Source organism: Rhinatrema bivittatum, chromosome 5 (genome assembly GCF_901001135.1).
Source record: "Rhinatrema bivittatum chromosome 5, aRhiBiv1.1, whole genome shotgun sequence".
Lineage (NCBI taxonomy): Eukaryota > Metazoa > Chordata > Amphibia > Gymnophiona > Rhinatrematidae > Rhinatrema > Rhinatrema bivittatum.
The window spans coordinates 215,377,913-215,399,740 of NC_042619.1; the positions used below are offsets into that span (position 1 = coordinate 215,377,913).

A 21,828-nucleotide genomic window follows, 5' to 3' on the forward strand; every position below is an offset into this window, starting at 1 on the left:
GTAATGTGCGTCAGAGATCAAGTTTGGTTCGAGAGCTTTGCACGATTTCGATTTGAGTTGTCATGCTTCGATGGGTCATGTGCCATATGCTCTGATGCGGTACGCTTAGATGCGCCATTGCGCTGTGCATGCATCTGTGTGCCGAAGTGTTGTGCGCGCATCTGTGCACGATGTGTTGTGTGCCGATCTATGTGCCGCGCGTGCATCCCTGTGCCGATGCGCCATTCTCTGAATGCTTTGTTCATTTTGATTTTTCATGCTCCGACTTTTTTGATGTTGTGGAGCGGGAGAGCGAGCGGGTACAGTGCCCTGAAACCCGAGCAGCTCATGAGGGGCTTTTTGTGGAAGAGGAGTTGCAGCCCTGGTGGTATGACTGACCTGGCCGAGGCACCCTCTAACGAAGCAGATCTCTTAGCTGGTGTCTTCTTAAGTCTCTTTGTTGGTCCCAGCGAAGACTGTGTGGACGATGTCTTTAAACGTGGGATTTTTACTGCGCGTTGCCTTTGGGCCAGGAGGGGACAATCAACCACAGTCTCGGCATGAGATTTGGTTGTGTTCCAGCCCCAGGCATATATAGCAGTAATTATGTCCATCTGTAATGGACATATTTTTACTGCATTGGCAGTACTTAAATCCTGATGGCTTTGGAGCCATCACTGACAAAAAGAAAAAATGAAGAAAAATCGAAAAAAATTAAAAAAAAATCTCTTCAGAGATGAGGAGAAAAACCCTGCATGCAGACTGCTTGCAGAAAAAAAAGAGACTAAGGTAACAAGGCAATCGCGTGGGAAGCTCACCGCGCAGCCATACAGAGTTCAAAACTCTGTACTAACTGAGAAAACTCTGCCTACTGATCGGTCTCAACGCGCTCCCAGACAGCATGGCCAATTCAGCCCTGCTACTGACAGGAAACCTTCACTGAAAGACAGTTACTAACCCTTAATGGAAAGCATGGGGGTAACCTGCATGGAGCAGAAGTTACTATCATTAACAGAACACATGGGAGTAACTCTTCGAGCAGGTCTACGCAGACCATTTAGAGGAAAGTAGTAGTAGAATGAATAAGCGATTATTCTTAAGGGGTTTTTTTTGGTTTGTTTTTTTTTTACCCGTCCTTTTATTAATGATTTTATTTTGTTTAAATATCTTATTGTATTTTAACTACCAGAATCTATTGTTGCTTTTATGATTCTGTGATGTTTCTTGCGAATGATGGAACACAAAATTTTTAAATACATAAATAACTTGCATGGAACAGCAGTTACTGCCATGGGCAAACTGTGGGGCAGACTGGATGGATCATTTGGTCTTTATTTGATATCATTACTAAGGATTGAGGGTAAACAAAGCAAGCACAAGCAGTAACCATGTGCCAGAATTTTCAGGACCCAACAATTCTTGACAATCTTTATCAACTGAGAGAGAAGATTGACCCCTGTTCCCCATCCCCTCCTGAGGTGGCAGGGAGTCAGGCTTGAAATGTGTCAAACTGGGTCCAGGTTTCCCCCTAGGCTGTTGAGGGGTTTTAGGTTGACAGTTTCCTTTGAGGCCTGTTGGTGGGAAGCTGTTTCTGCTGCAAAGGAGGGGCGAACTGATGATACTGGTAAGACAGGAAGGGGAATCTCAGAAAGAACATATGCCTGGGAGTCGGAAGATGGTCACCTCCTCCTGTTGAGGGAGATTGGATAGCAGCCTGATGCTCCTTAATCTGTGCACTGTCTCCTTGACTTTGTCCCCAAATGAACTGACCCCTAAACAAGGGACATCTGCAATCCAGATATGGACTTCTTTCCGACTGCTGAAACACAACCAAGCTAACCAATGGAACCCAATGGCAGCCGCTAAGTCCTCACCACTGTGTTGAACGCTTCATAGACAAAGCAAACCAGATTCCCCTCACACTCCTCAGCATCCTGCGCAGCGTCAAAGACTTCATGAAGAGCTTCATCTTCTTGATACATTCACGCAATTTCTTAACCACATTTATTTAAAATGATCTATGAACCACATTCTCCCCAAGGTTCAGGGCAAGGAACAAAAACATACATAAATTTGTGACAACAAAAAAAACAAGGGACACTCAAAACACCACGAGATCTTAAAGGGTAAAAAGTATGCCAAAAATATTAAACAGAAAAAGTGCACTGCCTGTTCTGCTAATTTGAAAGCATTCTTAAATAGGGCCATTTTAAAAGTCTTAAAATGTCTGCATCTCTGAAATTGTCCAAATCATATACAGAAACTCAGCATGAACGTGGAAAAAATTTCTTCCCAAAGAAGTCTAGTAACTGAGTTTTTAGCTGGCCGAGTATTAGAAATCTAAATCATTTTCTTTCCTCTCTTTAAAGCTATTTAATGATGTGGATGCTGTACCTCATATCTGAGATCCAAATACCTGGCCATTAACAGGCATGTGGTGGAATTCTGCCATATTCTGGACTGCAGATCTCAAAGCAGTCTGTGTACCAGGATCAATGCAGAGTCCCCCAGGGGCTATAAGCACTGCAGAAAAGTGGAAACCTCTGCCACAGCGCCATGCTGTTACGCTTCTTTTTGGCTCTGAGGAGCTCTGCCTCGGGGTCAAGCCCCACTTAGATGCCGCCGAAAGCTCTTCTGCAACACACTCAACTCTGAATCTGCAGATTCAGCAAAAGGGGGCGCTTTCTCCATAGAGCGGTGATGGAAGGAGTCCTTGCTCAACTCCGCATGTTGAGAGCTTTTGAAGGCCCTACTCCAAGAGGAGTGGCAGTTCTTATGATTATACATATGGGCAACACTCCTTGAGTGTCTGCTAGATTTTACAGGCCCATGATTGTTAGGCCTAGAAGCATCCTACTGCAATTGTAACAGGTGACACCGCAGCTTGAATACTGTGTACAATTCTGGTCGCCGCATCTCAAAAAAGATATAATTGTGATGGAGAAGGTACAAAGAAGGGCTACCAAAATGATAAGGGGAATGGAACAGCTCCCCTATGAGGAAAGACTAAAGAGGTTAGGACTTTTCAGCTTGAAGAAGAGATGGCTGAGGGGGGATGTGATAGAGGTGTTTAAAATCATGAGAGGTCTAGAACGGGTAGATGTGAATTGGTTATTTACGCTTTCAGATAATAGAAAGACTAGAGGGCACTCCATGAAGTTAGCATGTGGCACATTTAAAACTAATCGGAGAAAATTCTTTTTCACTCAACGCACAATTAAACTCTGGAATTTGTTGCTAGAGGATGTGGTTAGAGAAGTTAGTATAGCTGTGTTTAAAAAAGGATTGGATAAGTTCTTGGAGGAGAAGTCCATTACCTGCTATTAATTGACTTAGAAATTAGCCACTGCTATTACTAACAGTAGTAACATGGAATAGACTTAGTTTTTGGGTACTTGCCAGGTTCTTATGGCCTGGATTGGCCACTGTTGGAAACAAGATGCTGGGCTTGATGGACCCTTGGTCTGACCCAGTATGGCATGTTCTTATGTTCTTATCATGGTCTGGGCCCATGTCTCATGGGCATCAGTAATCAACATCTGCTGCCCACAGATGCTAAACCTGAAACCACTGATGACTGGCTTCTTCTTGTGCATCTCCCTGAACATCTCGCACTTGAAACTTTTATTTATTTATTTTTTAAGGATAGTGCTTAAGTGCTGTTCAGGGACTGCCAAGACAGCGGGAAAAAAACTGCAATGAGGCAGAGAAGAGAAAATATGGAAGTACAGAGAAAAATATCAAGAGGGGGGGGTCACACATCCATGTGGAAGCTTGAACAAAGAACTCAAGGTGGCAAAATACACAAGGAAAACCACCATGCTTCCACAGAATATTTTTACTGAGCTCGGAGATATAGATCTGTTTGATGCTGTCAAATCGCAGAAGAAAAATGTGTGGCAAACATTATACTGAACAATAACAGTTCACCAACAAGGAATTCTTTTATTTTATATATGCCCCCAAACACTGTGCACGAAATTAAATACCACAGTAAACATTAGTATAAACGCGAAGGACCCTCTACTCCGCCCCTCTTTTGTGATGCTGTCAAATTACATCAATCCCAGGTCATGGCTAATGCAGCCCTGCTTGTCGATGGAGAAACTGGCGCAACTGAACTCAGTCTTGAGCAATAGCTACAACCACCTCCCTCCTTGAAGCTGGGTATGTTGCCTTCACTGTGTTTCTGACCATTGTTAGCCTAAGGAGCAGAAAGCTGAGTCAAGAACTGAGCCTGTAACTTGAGCATGTCTCAACTGGTAAGCAAAGTTGCTTACCAGTTGACACATTTCTGAAGACAGCATTTTACCACTCACACATTTAATTTTTTTTTTAATCTCTTTATTCATATATTTTGAACAGAAACATCAAGAAATATGCTAGAGCAGGGGTCGGGAACCTTTTTGGCTGAGAGAGCCATGAACGCCACATATTTTAAAATGTAATTCCGTGAGAGCCATACTAACTGCAACCCCCCCCCCCCCCCACCCTCCTGACCACCCCAAGACCTACCAAATTAATTATTACAACCCCCTTCTCTCTTGACGGCCCCCAAGACCTCCAAAATTAATTTACTACAACACCCCACCCTCCTGACCCCCCCAAAACCTGCCAAAAGTCCCTGGTGGTCCAGGGGGGGTCCGGGAGCGATCTCCTGGACTTGGCCTGTCGGCTGCCAGTAGTCAAAATGGCGCCGATGGCCCTTTGCCCTCACTATGTCACTGGGGTCGACCAATGGCGGTGGTAGCCCCTGTGACATAGTAAGGGCAAAGGGCTGTCGGCTGCCAGTAATCAAAATGGCATCGGGCCGAAAACCAGACGCTCAATTTTTCCGGCGTTCCGGTTTCCGAGCCCGTGGCTGTCAGTGGGCTCAAGAACTGACGCCGGCAAAATTGAGGGTCGGCTGTCAAACCCACTGACAGCCGCCGCTCCTGTCAAAAAGGAGGCGCTAGGGACGCGCTAGTGTCCCTAGCGCCTCCTTTTACCCGGATCTACCGCCGAACCTAATTTAAATACTGAATCATACGCACCGGCGAGTGGGCGTTCGCCCGCTCTCTCGCAGACTTTACTGTATCGGCCCGAAAGGTAGCATATAGTCAAAATCAAGAAAAGACTATTTATAAGTAGGAAACAGAAAGCCCTTAACCCATATACCAACTTATACAATTAGACCCACAGTTAAGAGAAACCAATAAACAAATCCTAAGGTAAATGATCTAAAAAAAGAAAGCAAACTTAAAAGAGGCACAACATATTCTTAGAGAGTAAGGGGTATAGCTTAATTCAAGAGGGAGATAAAGAAACAGTGGCTGGGCTAGCTCCAGGTTGCATACTAACACACAAACTGTCAACTGGCTAGGCTCAAAGAAGATATAAGAAACATTTTGATATTTGATACATTTACAGGGGAATTTAAGCATAAACATAGCTCCAATTTGAAAGACCCTCAGCCACAACAAGGCAGTCTTATGTCTTTATGTTGCTTTGGAAATGTCTGAGAAAACTAATTTTCATTCTCAGAAACATTTCCTCACAGAGGCTTTAAGAAAAAACTCAAAAGCCAGTCCTGATCAGGATCCAGAACCAAGGAAACAAATAGCATTGCCGGAGTAGCCAGTTTATCATCGGACAAGTGCAAAAAAGGTAGTTAAATCAAGGCTGCCATAGGATATTGGAGAAAGTTCAGCAAGATTCCTATCTACTTCTCTTTTAAATGGTGGAAGATAATATGCTTTAGAAACTGATCGAACCAACTGCAATAGACCTTTTAAGACCTTCACAAGATATTGCTTAAACATCTCAATAGCAGAGGCAGCAGGAAGCTTTGGAAAATTGATAAGGTGCAAATTCCAGGAACTTATCAAATTCTCCAAATTTTCCACCTTAAAATGCAGATAGATGTTATCCTTTCCAACAGCCTTCTGGGTCTCCTCCAACACTACAACCTGTTTCCCAACAATTTCTACATTAGACTCAAGTTCTTCTAAACAAACCACCTGTGCATTCATTCTTCCTTCCAAGGCCTGTGATTTGTCTACGAGATTTGAGCAGACAATGTCTTTCCCAGCTCCCAAATAGCCTTCTATATTTCTTCCAGAATGAATTCCACTGGCCTTTGTAAAAGGAATTCACTACTCTCCCTCTGTGCAATTCTAAGCTGCCAGGTTCCTGATTTCCCAAAGAAACTGTCAGATGTTGTCCTGGGCATCACAACAGCAGCAATTCCTTTCCCGATGGAAAAACTGGTAACAGCCTGAACAGCAGAAAGCATTCTACTAGTACTCCCTGCTGGCACACTTCCCCCCCTCCACAGGATCCATCAGTGGAACTCTCTCCACTGGGTTAAGTGAGGTGTAGGAGAACTTCCTCCCTGCATCATAAAACAACTGCTCCCCAAGAACATATGGAATGCACAAAACAATCAAGTTGATCAAGCCCAAAACTTCATTTTTCTCCATTAGTGCCTCAGGAAATCAACAGATTTTGGAGACTCTGCTAGCCACTGCCTCAACCAAGGTACCGTTTTCGGTCAACCCGAGAATTTCCAACATATTCCATACATTTGGTTACAATCTTTTTGCCAGGACACTCCAAGCAAAATACAAAAAGGTAAAACAGCATAAATTATACATAGTTTGTCTATAATTGATGTGTGTGTGTATACTTCCTTCAAATGCAAAGAACATAGCCAGTCTCCTTTGTTCAGAACAGGAATAAGGGATCCAGGATTATTCTATTGCATTTCTCTGGCATAATATTCTTGATTAAGGTCTTAGATCTAGGATAGCACAATGTACTCCAGTCTTCTTGGATATCAGAAAGTATCTGGAGTAAAATCCTCAACCTCCATCTATGGTAATATAGTTTAAACTGCTCTGGCCTCCAAGAAGGAATTTCTTGGAATTTGTAGCCAGAAGATGTGGTTAGTGCAGTTAGTGTAGCTGGGTTCAAAAAAGGTTTGGATAAGTTCTTGGAGGAGAAGTCCATTAATGGCTATTAACCAAGTTTACTTACAGGCCGATACAGCCTGTTAGCCTGCTCTTGGACGCGCGTTTTCCCTTACCCCTTATTCAGTAAGGGGAGGAAACCGCGCGTCCAATCCGTGGCACCTAATAGCGCCCTCAACATGCAAATGCATGTTGATGGCCCTATTTGATATGCGCGCGGGATACAGAAAGTAAAATGTGCAGCCAAGCCGCACATTTTACTTTCAGAAATTAGCGCAGACCCAAAGGTAGGCGCTAATTTCTTCTGGCACCGGGAAAGTGCACAGAAAAGCAGTAAAAACTACTTTTCTGTGCACTCTCTGACTTAATATCATGGTGATATAAAGTCAGAGGTCCCGAAGAGTAAAAAAAGTTTTAAAAAAAATTGAATTCGGCCCGCGGCTGTCGGGCCGAAAACCGGATGCTCAATTTTGACAGCATCCGGTTTCCAAGCCCGTGGCTGTCAGCGGGCTCGAGAACAGACGCCGGCAAAATTGAGCGTCGTCTGTCAAACAGGCTGACAGCCGCCACTCCGGGCTAAAAGGAGGTGCTAGGGACAACGCTAGTGTCCCTAGCACCTCCTTTTCCCCGTTTCTACCGCACCACCTAATTTGAATACTGAATCGCACACACCGGCGAGGGGTTGGTACGCACGCCGGGAGAGCGGGCGTTCGTCTGCTCTCCCACAGACTTTACTGAATTGGCCTGTTAGTGAATAGCCACTGCTATTAATTGCATCAGTAGCATGGGATCTTCTTAGTGTTTGGATAATTGCCAGGTCCTTGTGGCCTGGTTTGGCCTCTGTTGGAAACAGGATGCTGGGCTTGATGGACCCTTGCTCTGACCCAGCATGGCAATTTCTTATGTTCTTATGGTGTCTGTCGAGAGCCAATGATCAGCTGGGTGGGCAATTTGGAGGAAATTCCAATAAGCATAACCTGTAGCCCTCTGAATTTAAAAACTTATAACCTGCATCACACACAAAAATACTGTTCTAAGCAGATAACATTTGATATAATGATTCAGAACTTTGGCTCATTTAGCCAGTCCCAGAATCCTCAGGGGCTGCTTCAGACTGAAATTGCTGAGATACAGTGAACTTCTGACCACCTCAGACTCAAGAATGTGGAAGATCTGGGAAACCTGTAGGCTCTGCAAAGCCTATAATTAAAGGCCAGGAGGGCATCAATGGCAATATCTAAATCATAATACAAGGACCATAATATAAGCTTGGTTCTCACAGAAACCATAATACAAGCTTGGTTCTCACAGATTCCTATCTCATTGAAAGAAGCAGGTGGACTGACAGAAGCCAGGTGAACTGGAGATTCCCGGAGGTCAAGACTAATTAAAGGCTTGGAACCAACTACAGAAAACAGACCAATCTATTTACAAAACATAAATATATCTATTTACAAAACACAGAAGATCACAAGATCACAAGAAAACAGAATACTTCAAAGTAATGCTAAAACAAAGGAACTTTTAGGGGAGGAATAATCTCAGGGTATAGAAAAGTTTTAGTTTATGACACTGTCAAATTGATGAATGATCCTCTTACAAGCATTTTCTATGTATAGTTGAAAGTATAAAATAACAGCGTGTACCAGAGATTACAAGACACAGTGATGCTCTACCTGGCTTGCAAGGTTGGCATATGTGCTTCCAAAGATATGAAATATTAAATTTATACTTGTTCTAACCGAAATTCTGATTCATATCTTTGTTTAAAAAAGTGCTGACAAGCGTCTTATGAAAGTCTAATATTTAGACACATTCAACATACATAACAATACAGACATAAAACAAAACAATACTGCTTAAAGCCAATAAAAGCTAATCAGTTAAAATCCTAATTTAGCTATATCCCTTCATTAAAAGCAGAAGGAAAAAATTCAGAGGTTATAATGAGCCAATGGTCATTACAACTTAATCCTCCCATTTATAGAGAGTTGTTTTAAAACAAGTATTGGAGGGGCTGGCTATAACTGGATTCTTTCAAAAAAATCATCCTTGGTTTGGACTGGGTAGCTGTGTGCAACTTAAGAGTTTCTACCTTCAAAGTAGAAACCCTTTTGTCAGAGACAAAACAGATCTTGGAAGCATTTTCTTTGCTGAAAAAAATATTTTCTAGTTCCAGAGTCTGGTACCTCTTCAAAGAGGTGGTTATCTCAGAAGATGTAGTAGAGAAGGTCTGAAGTGTTGCATAGTGAGCCTTCAGAATATCCAGAGACTTCTTGATCTTATCTCCAGACTCCCTCTTGTACAAAGCAAATTGGCTAGCTCTCTCTACACATGCTGACAAAGACCAGATAAAACATAGTCATAAGAGTTTGTCAAGGGTATCAAATTGCAATCCCATTATCTGGATTTCAGGATACCCCCTAATAAATATGCATGCGATATATTTGCATATAGCAGAGGCAGGGGACCTGTTGAGGGAGACATACCCAATTCCTGTGCCATTTCTAGGATGTATAAAAATTAAACTAATTAGGTCTAGTAGGATGCTGTGCAAGACTGGAGCATAGCATTCCAAAATCGTCTTCTGAATAAATTTAAGGTCTTGCACTCACATGCTGAGGGCTCTGAGGTGCACAGTCTAGACATCTTAACCTATGCCAGATTTGACTAAAGACTGCTGCAGCAATTGGAGGCCAATTAAATCCTTCAGCCATCTGGACACAATATTTGGGGTTCACGGTCATACTAAGAGTAAGAACATAAGAACATAAATTGCCATACTGGGTCAGACCAAGCGCCCATCAAGCCCAGCATCCTGTTTCCAACAGTGGCAAATCCAGGCTACAAGTACCTGGCAAGTACCAAAAAACTAAGTATATCCCACTCTACTGATGTTAGTAATAGCAGCGGCTATATTCTAGGTCAACTCGATTATTAGCAAGTAATGGACTTCTCCTCCATGAACTTATCTAAACCTTTTTTAAACCCAGCTACACTAACTGCACTAACCTCATCCTCTGGCAACAAATTCCAGAGCTTTATTGTGTGTTGAATGAAAAAGAATTTTCTCCGATTAGTCTTAAATATGTTACTTGCTAACTTCATGGAATGCCTCCTACTCCTTCTATTTGAAAGTGTAAATAACCGATTCACATCTACTCGTTCAAGACCTCTCAAGATCTTAAAGACCTCTATCATATCCCCACCCCTCAGCCGTCTCTTCTCCAAGCTGAACAGCCCTAACCTCTTCAGCCTTTCCTCATAGGGGAGCTGTTCCATCCCCTTTATCATTTTGGGTGCCCTTCTCTGTACCTTCTCCATCGCAACTATATCTTTTTTGAGATGCGGCGACCAGAATTTTACAAGGTATTCAAGGTGCGGTCTCACCATGGAGCGATATAGAGGCATTATAACATTTTCCGTTTTATTAACCATTCCCCCGTCCTAATAATTCCTAACATTCGGGCCTATGCAGTAAAAAATCGCAGAAGAGCAGGCGAGCGCCCGCTCTCCTGTGCGCGCGATACAGTAAATTAATTTATTTAAATTAGGGTCCGCGGCAAAAAGAGGCGCTAGGGACACTAGCGCATCCCTAGCGCCTCTTTTTGGACAGGAGCAGCGGCTGTCAGCGAGTTTGACAGCCTACGCTCAATTTTGCCGGCGTCGGTTCTCGAGCCCACTGACAGCCATGGTTTCGGAACCGGACACCGGCAAAATTGAGCATCCGGTTTTCAACCCACAAGCCCATTTTAAATTTATTTATTTATTTTTTTACTTTTGAGATCTCCGACCTAATATCGCCATGATATTAAGTCAGAGGGTGCACAGAAAATCAGTTTTTACTGCTTGTGTGTGCACTTCCCCACCGCCAGCATAAATTAACGCCTACCTTTGGGTAGGCGCTAATTTCTTAAAGTAAAATGTGCGGCTTGGCTGTATCGCGCGGGAATACCTAATAGGGCCATCAACATGCATTTGCATGTTGCGGGTGCTATTCAACGAGGGTAAAGCTAGCGCGTCAAAAATGCGCGGCCAATCGCGGGTTATCAGTGCGCTCCACCAGAGCGCACTGTACTGTATCGGCCTGATTATTTGCTTTTTTGACTGCTTCAGAACACTGAGCCGACAATTTAAAGTATTATCCACTATGATGCCTAGATCTTTTTTCTGGGTGGTAGTTCCTAATGTGGAACCTAACATCGTGTAACTACAGCAAGGGTTATTTTCCCCTATATACAACACCTTGCACTTGTCCACATTAAATTTCATCTGCCATTTGGTTGCCCAATATTCCAGTCTTGCAAGGTCCTCCTGTAATGTTCCTATTTCTCAACCCCGAGCAGACTGTAGGGGAGGAGGTCTGCTAGCAATAATTAAATCCTCTTTATCCCCGAGTAAAAAAGCTATTACCATAAAAGAGTCAAAATTAGAACTTCTTCTAATTACTACAAATGCCATAAATATATGCTTAATCTATAGCCCTCCTGGAATAATTCATTCACAATTATCATTATTTTTAGAAATAATAGTCACACTACCATGTGATCTAACCAATACAATAATTGCTGGAGATTTTAATCTACACTTTAATAAAGCACAACAAAACTCCATACAGACAAACTTAAATGATGCATTAAATGGATTAAATTTTACCCCTCTAATAAATGATTCTACTCATAGATATGGAAATACATTTGATCAGATTTACTATAATCAATCAGTATTAGATCTCAAAGCAGATATCACTCCTGAACCATGGTCAGATCATTATTTAATAAAAGCTACTGGAAAAATTAAAACTTCACATACAACAAATTTGACTAATACTCCACATGATTCTACAATATTAAAGCGTAAGAAGTTCAACACTGAAACATTTACTGAAACCTTACTTCCTCTAATTAATCAGAACCAGCATACTGATATGTTAACCTTCTGGAACAAGTCCATCACTGATACATTAGATAGAATTGCCCCTTTGAAACCTCAAAAACGTCATGCCAAAAAAACTGCTTCGTGGTATAACGAATCATTAAGTGTACATAAACGGAAATTACGCAATTTAGAACGAAGATGGCGGAAAAACCCTCTTCCAGTAAGAAAACAGGAATACTATACATATTTGCAAAAATACGAAAAAGAAATACAAAGAAAGCTTTTTATACAACAAAAATAAAAAATGCAAATGGTAATCCTAGAATATTATCTTCAATTGTTCAAGATTTAACTACAACTCAGACATCGCTTCCCAATATATCTGATGAATTCTGTAACAAAACTGCGACATTTTTCAGAAAATAAACAGAAGATCTCTCAACAGAATTTGATTTATTACCCATTCCAAATAAAACTTTACCTCAAGCAGCCTGTTCATTTTCCGAATTTCAGTGAATTAATGATAAAGCAATCCTCAATATTTTATCAAAATCTAAACCTTCAAATAGTCCCTTCAATCCTTGTTCCGGCTTTTTACTCAGGGATATGATGAAAGACCATATTGCTCCACACATTGCTAACATAGTCAATGCTTCTTTACAACAAGGCTTTTTTCCAGATTCATTAAAACAAACTTCAATACTGCCAATTCCCAAGAAGAACAACCATGATCCCTCTGACATAACCAATTATCGACCAATAGTCTCTTTACCCTCCATTGCGAAAATATTAGAATCTGTCGTATTACATCAAGTTTCTGCCTATATTGATAACATTTTGCATAATAACCAGCATGGTTTTAGAAAGGGTCATAGTACAGAATCCCTTCTTATTTCATCTTTTGATACAACTATTAGAGGTTTCGACTAACACTAATTACTTACTAGTACTACTTGATATCTCCGCAGCATTTGATTCAATAAATCATGCTATATTAATTTCCAACTTATCTCAAATCGGTATTAATAGCATAGTCTTAAAATGGTTTTCTTCATTTATATCAAACCGACAACAAAGAATTGCAATTGGCAACTTTCACTCAAATTGGTATTCGACCAAGACAGGTGTATCACAGGGTTCTGCCCTCTCTGCTCTTCTTTTCAATCTATATTTATTACCATTATGCCGACTACTAGATGGACTAGATTTAAATTTCAAAATATATGCAGACGATATCCAGTTTACTGTTCCTTTTACAGACTCTTGGCCTAAAACTTTTTCATTATTACATTTATATCTGTCCACAATAAAACTATGGCTATCACACAATAGATTAAAATTAAACACAAATAAAACAGAATTAATTTATCTCTCAACTGTGCCTGATTCCATCTCTCAACCTCCACCAACTTTTGCATTTGAAAACCAACTTATCACACTAAAATTTCATGCAAAAAATCTTGGGGTAATCATTGATTCCAGATTAGCAATGACCAACAGTATATCTGAAATTGTCAAAAAATCATTCTTAAAAATTCATATGTTAAAAAAATTGAAACCATTACTACTTTGCAATGATTTTCGATCAGTCACACAAGCCTTAATTTTATCGACCTTGGACTATTGTAATTCACTATATCTTGGATTACCGCAATCAACAATTTATCCCCTTCAACTTGTCCAAAATGCTACTGCTCGTTTGTTATGTAATGTATCACATAGAGAATATATTACACCGATACTACAGTACCTTCATTGGTTGCCAATATCATCTCGTATAACATATAAAATTCTATCCATAATACACAACTTACTCTAAAATGTTAATTCAGTCTGGTTATGTTCACTACTAAGAATTTACAGACCATCTAGACAACTTCGCTCTCTCGACAAATGCATTCTGGAAATTCTTTCCATAAAATCTGTCAGTTTATCTTTAACAAGAAAACGTGCCTTTTCAGTAGCTGGTCGGACATTATGGAACTCTCTTCCAGACAATATCCAATTGACTGCAAACCGTAGAGAATTTAAAAAGCTATTAAAGTCTTATCTTTTTACCCGTGCTTATAATTTACATTAACAACTTCTAAAGTCATCCTATAATCTCTTTTAGCACAAATAAGAAATTTATTGTATAGTTTTAATTGATGTATATTTATGTTTGATTGAATTATGTATGTTTTATTTGTAAACCGCCTAGACGGCTAGTCTTCTACCCTTTGTGCGGTATATAAAACTTTTTAAATAAGTAAATAAATCACAATCCGCTTGTGATTTAACTACTCTGAATAATTTTGTATCATCCGCAAATTTGATAAACTCACTCGTCGTATTCCTTTCCAGAAGACTCTGGGTCTGAGGTGCTGGCCAAGAGCTGCCACAAGTTTTCATGGTGATCCTTGAGCTGAGCGGCCGTGTCTTGGACTTTATCCCCGAAGAGATTCTCTCCTGTACAGGGCATGTCCGCCAGTCTTTCATGGCCCTCCGGTCGGAGGCTTGAAGAAGGCCATGCGAAGGGCACTAATGCCCTCAGCAGATACTCTGGCTGCCGTCTCAAAGACGTCATAGGTTGCCCTAACTTCGTGTTTCCCAGCTTCCAGGCCCTTCTGTACCACTGCCTCCAGTGCATCTTGCTGTTGCTGAGGCAGGTGCTCTGCCAGCTCGTGAACGTGTTTCCACAGGTTCTTGTTGTACTGGGACATGTTCAACTGGTAGGAGGCGATACAGGCAATGAACATTGCCCCTTGAAAAACTCTCCTTCCAAGAGCATCCAGGGCCCTGTGTTCTCCGCCAGGAGGAGCAGATAATGTGTATGGGATCTCTTGGCTTTAAGGGCAAACTCGACAACCACTAATTAAGTGAGGAAGCTGTCATTTCTGAAAGCCTAGGGCCTGCTGGACTAGATAAAGGGCATTTGTCGTAGGGGGTAAATGGGAGACAATCCCCAGGTGCTCCCAGATCCTGTACAGAATTTCATGGATCTGGACAGCCACCACCTCTTTCGGGACTTCCACAAACTGGAGGACCTCCAGCATTTTGTGGCGGGTGTCCTCCTCTGTTAGGAGTTGAAAAGGAATGGCTTCCGCCATAGCCCTGACAAAGCCAGCGAAGGAAAGGTCCTCTGGGGGAGAGTGACATCTCTCATTCGGTAGAGAAGGCTCGGATTGTAAGTCACTGGAGTCCTCTTCTGAGGACTCCAAAGAATCATCACCCCCAGGGATCGTATGGTGCATCCTCCTCCCTGACATCCCTGGGAGGATGATGAGGGAGGCCGGCGCCCATTCCCCTCAGTTGCGGCATCAAGGGTTGTCAAGGCAACCTCTGTGCCAAAGGTCTCAGGAGCATAGATGGCGCCGGAGGCACCAGCAGCCCTGGGACTCCCGATGGCCCGGGAACTTCGAGGGCCTCTGGTGCGGTTGCGATTCTTCCTCTTCGGAGGATCCAATGATTGGAAACACTCCGGAGGAGGACCTTGGTGGCTGATGATGAACCGAAGGAGCCCTGGGCACCGGCTGCATCGGAAGAACACCCAACAGGACATTGAGACACTCCAGCAGGGGGACTAGCAGTGCAGTCGGATCGGTGCACCGAAGCTTGGAAATCAAAGGGGAAGGGAATCCCTCACTTTTTATTTTTTTATTTACTCTTTACCTAAGCTCGGCCCATCCCAGCCAAGTATAGAGTTGGTCTCCAGCTACGGGGGAGAGGGCAAAGGCCTTCACAGCCATGCTCAGCTTCCTGCACCCACTAATATCTCAGCTGTTTCTTTCTCTACAGCTAAGTCCATGCTGGAAAACCAGCTACCAGACCGAGGAACTCTAATGAGAGAAGGATCCACAGATATCACTTCAAGAAAACTCAACTGAGGGAAGGTATCACCACAGGAGAGTGAGGTGAATTGATTTCCTTCTTTTCTTTTAAATGCTTATGGTACCTTCAACTCGGAAAACACACCTAACTCAAATAAGAGACCAAATGTTTTCAATAGCAGACCCCAAAGTGTGGAACTCCATGCCAAAGTCAATACATCAAGTAACAGAAAGAGCTACAAGCATAAACTGAAAACATGACTCTTCAGAAAGCATATGATTTAACGAAAAAGACCAATAATCTGAAAACTACCATCAGTACCAGAGATAATGTTAATGGAGCAAACAATAAGCAGTGAATGAAGTGATGTAAATTGATGTTAACAGCGTGAGCAATAAGTAATGAATAATGTGTTGCACACCATTAGAGTGAGCAATAATTATGAATGAAATGACGTATAATGTTAGTAGGATTAGATCTTATATTCCTTTTATATAGACCATGAATATGCACAACTATGGAACTAGAGTACACAGTAACTAGTGTAATTCCCTAAATTATCCATGATCTTGAACGAGAACATGTTTACTTTGTGGTGTCGAATAAAAGGTGATTGCTAACTCACAATATGTGATCATGAACATTGAATATGTATATAAATCTTGCAAACCGCTGTAATCTACTTTTGGAACCAAGGTATATAAAATGCCTAAATTAAAATAAGTTAAAAAAAATAAAATGCACATCCACCATCTGCTGCAGATGGAGAATACTGGCGGGCTGATGTCGGTACAGGGGTATTTATACCATGACATCAGCTTTTCTCCATCTCCATCCATCCCAGTCAGGCCCCATAATACTGTAGTCTAAACAGCCTACAACCATATAAACTTAATTCATGTGAATTATGAGTCCATGAAGAAGAAATTAATGTAATTCACAACAAAATCAACAGTCAGCTGGTATTACTAACCTGAGAACAACTATAATCTAGGATTTTAATGTGGGCACTCAAAGCCTGGTCCATGATATCAACAGGTACATCATCACTGTGTGCTAGGTTCCAAAGAAGATTCAAAACTTTGTGTGCCATGACACCATCCTTGTCATCTTCTGCAAGACGACGGATTAGTTCTAGTAACTTCTCCCGCTGCTTTTTGCTTGCATTTGTCCAACTTGCCTATGAAACAAAAGTGTTCAATATAAGAAAACAATTCAAAGTCAGATTATAGCAGCTTTTTCTCTCCTGCCAGCTCAAATGCATAATTGCATTACAAAAATATATATATATTTAATTCCAAGACATACAACCTTAACGCCATTTTATTTCCAAATAAAAATATGGGTTGCGACATCAAGCAAATCACTATTCAAGTATGAAACCACTATTAAATTTTTACTAGTCTATATTGTGAAACATACATCCACATTTGAGATAAACATGCATTTGAACTTAAATATACTTCAACCTGAAGTAATTTAACAAGACTGTGAACTCTAAACTTAACATGAGTATAAAGGAGAAATTACTACTTACCTGATAATTTCATTTTCTTTAGTACAAACAGGTGGATCCAGAACCAGAGGATTATGCACCTCTACTGGCAGATGGAGACTGAGCAAAGCTGACAACACAGTATATATATTCCTGCATTGACATCAGCCTGCCAGTATTCTCTGCAAAAGCCAACTGTGGACAAACTAACAAAAACTTAATTATTAAACAAACAACTTCTCCAGTACTCAGCCAACAGGAAATAAGAGTTACTTACCTTTAACAGATGTTCTCCTAGGACAGCAGGATATTAGTCCTCACACATGGGTGACATCATCAGATGGAGCCCAGCACAAAAAACGTATGACAAAGTTTCTAGAAACTTTGACAGGCAAACAATGCATGCCCAGCATGCTATTATCCACACGACCTATTTAAGACAGCTTACTTTTAATGTATTAGGATTTGTATCTTATCTGTTAATTTTGTTTATATTTGATTTTATTTTTAATATAATTTGTTTATTGTGCTTTTATTTTATATTGTTTTACTTCTTTTGCTACTTTTAATATAAGTTATGTATGTATTTTTGTTCATTGAATAGAGCTAGAATATAAAAACATAAGAAATTGCCATACTGGGTCACACCAAGGATCCATCAAGCCCAGCATCCTGTTTCCAACAGTGGCCAAACCAGGCTACAAAACTACCAAACCAATAAAACTATTACAAAACTAGCAAGGACCCAAACACTAAGTAGATTCCATGCTACTGATGCCAGTAACAGCAGTGGCTATTCCCTAAATCAACTAGACCTATTTTTTAGCGTTATGCGATTTATACATTTTAATAAATTTAAAATGTAAATAAATGGGGTCCTTCTCCAGTCTCGTAACATAAAAATATGAAAAAAAAATAAAACAAACATAAGAGAAACTCAACTACATGGGGTGGTGAGGGGTTTTGTGAGGACTAACATCCTGCTGTCCTAGGAGAACACCTGTTACAGGTAAGCAACTCTGCTTTCTCCTAGGACAAGCAGAATGGTAGTCCTCACACATGGGTGAATCCCTAGCAACAGGCTGTTCCTGAACAACAAGATCAATACGCACCCAACTAGGTACCAACACCTACAACAATACTGGTGCTGTTGGTAACAGAGGAAGACAATCTGACCCCGAACAAAGGGCTGTAGGTAGGAGAGTTGGGTTCTACAGCTGAAAGAGATTCAGAGGACAGACTGGCCGAAGCTGCTGTTGTGTCAGCCATCCCTGTCCAAACAATAGTGGGCAGTGAAGGTGTGGAGAGAAAGCAAATGTTGCTTACCTGATGTAACAGGTGTTCTCACAGGACAGCAGGATGTTAGTCCTCACAAATGGGTGACATCGAGGATGGAGCCCACCACGGAAAACTTCTGTCAAAGTTTAATAGAACTTTGACTGGCCCCTACTGGGCATGCCCAGCAAGGCACTGACCCTGCAGCCAGCAGGGGTCTCCCTTCAGTCTGATTTTCAAAGCTACAGGCAGTGCCTAAAAAAGTAAAAACTAAAACGAACCCAACACCGCGGGGTGGCGGGCGGGTTTCGTGAGGACTAACATCCTGCTGTCCTGTGAGAACACCTGTTACATCAGGTAAGCAACATTTGCTTTCTCACAGGACAAGCAGGATGGTTGTCCTCACAAATGGGTGAGTACCGAGCTGAGGATGTCCTGGCTTGCACCAAATGCACCCAACGACGTGCAACAGGCTCAACAACTGGGGTGGAATTTGGGAAAGGGCATCCGCACCCTACTGGGAAGGTGGAAGGGTGTTGGTACATCATGTTGGAAAAAGGTTACGCAAGACAGATTGGCCGAAGATGGAGTCCTGTCTTCCAGCTTTGTCCAAACAATAGTGGGCTGCAAAGGTATGGAGAAAACTCCAGGTTGCAGCCCTGCAGATGTCAGGAAGCGGCACCGATCGAAGGTGTGCTACTGAAGTCGCCATGGCCCTCACAGAGTGTGCTTTTACACGGTCTTGAAAAGGAATGCCAGCTTGCTGATAGCAAAAAGAAATGCAGTCCGCCAACCAGGAGGAAAGAGCCTGCTTACCCACAGGTTGTCCCAACTTGTTAGAATGGAAGGAGACAAACAATTGAGTGCTCTTCCTGTGAGCAACTGTACGGTCTAGATAAAACGCTAGAGCTCGTTTACAGTCTAGGGTATGCAGAGTCTGTTCCCCAGAGTTGGAATGGGGCCTGGGAAAAAAGATAGGTAGTATGATGGATTGATTGATATGAAACTCCGAAACTACCTTAGGTAAAAATTTAGGGTTAGTGCGGAGCACCGCCCTGTCTTGCAGGAGTTTAGTGTAAGGCGGATAGGTGACTAAGGCCTGTAACTCACTAACCCTGCGAGCTGAAGTGATAGCCAATAGGAATAATACTTTCCATGTGAGATACTTCAATTCACAGGAGTGCAGAGGTTCGAAAGGTGGTTTCATTAGACGACCAAGAACCAGATTAAGGTCCCAAGATGGGGCCGGAGGACGTAAGGGTGGCTTCAGATGGAGCAAGCCTTTAAGAAAGCGTGTCACCAGGGGTTGTACTGAAATAGGGACACCTGCTATACCTTTATGGAAGGCGGCTACCGCACTGACATGCATCCTAATGGAAGAGGTCTTTAGACCGGATTCTGATAGGTGCCATAAATAGTCCAAGAACTTAGAGATTGGACAGGAAAGCAGATCAAGGGACTGAGAAGTGCACCATGATGTGTACCTTTTCCATTTATATGAATAGGATCTTCTGGTGGAGGGCTTTCGTGAAGCTATCAGGACACGAGAAACTGAATCCGAAAGGTTAAAAGGCTGAAGGACTAACCTTTCAACATCCATGCCATCAGGGACAAGGCTTGGAGGTTGGGATGGAGGAGGCATCCGTTGTTTTGAGTGAGCAGATGCGGATCCGTTCCCAGAGGGATGTGCCTGCGGATGGAGAGATCCTGGAGTATGGGAAACCACACTTGGCGTGGCCAGTGGGGAGCTATCAGGATCATGGTTCCCCTGTCCTGGCGTAGCTTCACGAGAGTCCTTGACAGAAGAGGAAGTAGAGGGAATGCATAAAGCAGACCTGTCGTCCACTTGAGGGAGAAGGCATCCCTCGGCTGAGAGTGTTGGCTCCGAATGAGAGAGCAATAATTGTCCACTTTGTGGTTCTGAGGGGACGCAAAGAGGTCTATGCGGGGAAAACCCCACTTGTGAAACAGAGAGGTCACTACCAGAGGATCGAGTGACCACTCGTGTGGCTTGAAGACACGGCTCAGCTGGTCTGCCAATACATTGTCTACTCCCGGCAAGTAAGTGGCCTTGAGGTACATGGAATGGGAGAGGGCTTCTGCCCAAATCTGCGCAGCTTCCTGACACAGAAGGAAGGAGCCTGTGCCTCCCTGCTTGTTTATGTACCACATGGCCACTTGGTTGTCTGTCTGGATTAAGATTATCTGATCTGATAGATGATCTTTGAAAGTTCTGAGCGCGTAGCGAATTGCTCGAAGTTCCAAGAAATTTATCTGGTGTTCGGCTTCCTCTGGCGACCACAACCCTTGGGTTTGTAATTCGTCCACATGGGCCCCCCAACCGATGTGGGAAGCATCGGTGGTTAGGATTACCTGTGGATCTGGGAGGAGAAAGGGTAAGCCCTGAAGGAGATTGACTTGAGTCGTCCACCAGGTTAAAGACAGGCGTAGCGCTTGTGTAACTGTGACGATGTAGGACAGAGGCTGGAAAGCTTGAAGCCATTGGTGTCGCAGAGTCCATTGCGTTACTCTCATGGCTAGTCGGGTCAAGGGAGTAACTTGAACCGAGGATGCCATGTGTCCTAGGAGGATGAGGAATTGGCGAGCTGTGGCAGTGTGTTGAGACTGGAGCTGGCGAGCTAGAGACATGAGAGTTTGGACTCGTTGAAGTGGAAGGTAGGCTTTTGCCTGTAAGGTGTCCAAGTCTGCTCCAATGAAGGATAAGGTCTGAGATGGGACCAAGCAAGATTTCTCGTAATTGACAAGAAACCCTAAGGAGAGGAGTGTGTGAATTGTCAACTTTAGGGAGGATTGCGCAATTTGAGGGGTGGAGGCCCTGATTAGCCAATCGTCCAGATAGGGGTAGACGTGGACACCTTCCTTCCTGAGAAATGCTGCTACTACTACGAGACATTTGGTAAAGACTCGTGGAGCAGATGCCAGCCCGAAAGGTAGTACCCGGTATTGATAATGGTCGTGGCCTATCAGAAAACGCAGATACTTGCGATGAGATTGTGTTATCGCAATGTGGGTATAAGCGTCCTTGAGGTCGAGAGAGCACAGCCAATCCCCCTTTTGCAACAGAGGGAGCAAGGCGCCCAGGGTTACCATCTTGAACTTCTCTTTTTGCAGATACTTGTTGAGGGCCCGAAGGTCCAGAATTGGACGTAACCCCCCTGATTTCTTTGGTATTAGGAAGTATCTGGAATAGAATCCTTTCCCTTGTTGACAAGGAGGGACGGGTTCTATAGCATTTGATTGTAGAAGAAGGGATACTTCTTGATGTAATTGAGTCAAATGGCTGGTTAGACTCCATGCCTGAAGGGGCGGGGAGTCTGGCGGAAGTGTTATGAAGTTGAGGTGGTAACCCTGTGCGATAATTGCTAGCACCCACTGATCTGAGGTAATCTGTTTCCAACGGGGTAAGAAGTGGTACAGCCG

At 42.6% G+C, this 21,828-nt stretch overlaps 1 protein-coding gene across 1 annotated transcript in view; it reads right to left on the reverse strand.

The window, feature by feature from the left end:
* Nucleotides 1-21,828, reverse strand: part of USP9X (ubiquitin specific peptidase 9 X-linked) — a 723,495-nt gene that overhangs the window by 492,362 nt on the left and 209,305 nt on the right. The window contains 1 exon segment of the mRNA XM_029603145.1: nt 16,591-16,797. Within this exon segment, the coding sequence (XP_029459005.1) occupies nt 16,591-16,797 (207 nt within the window).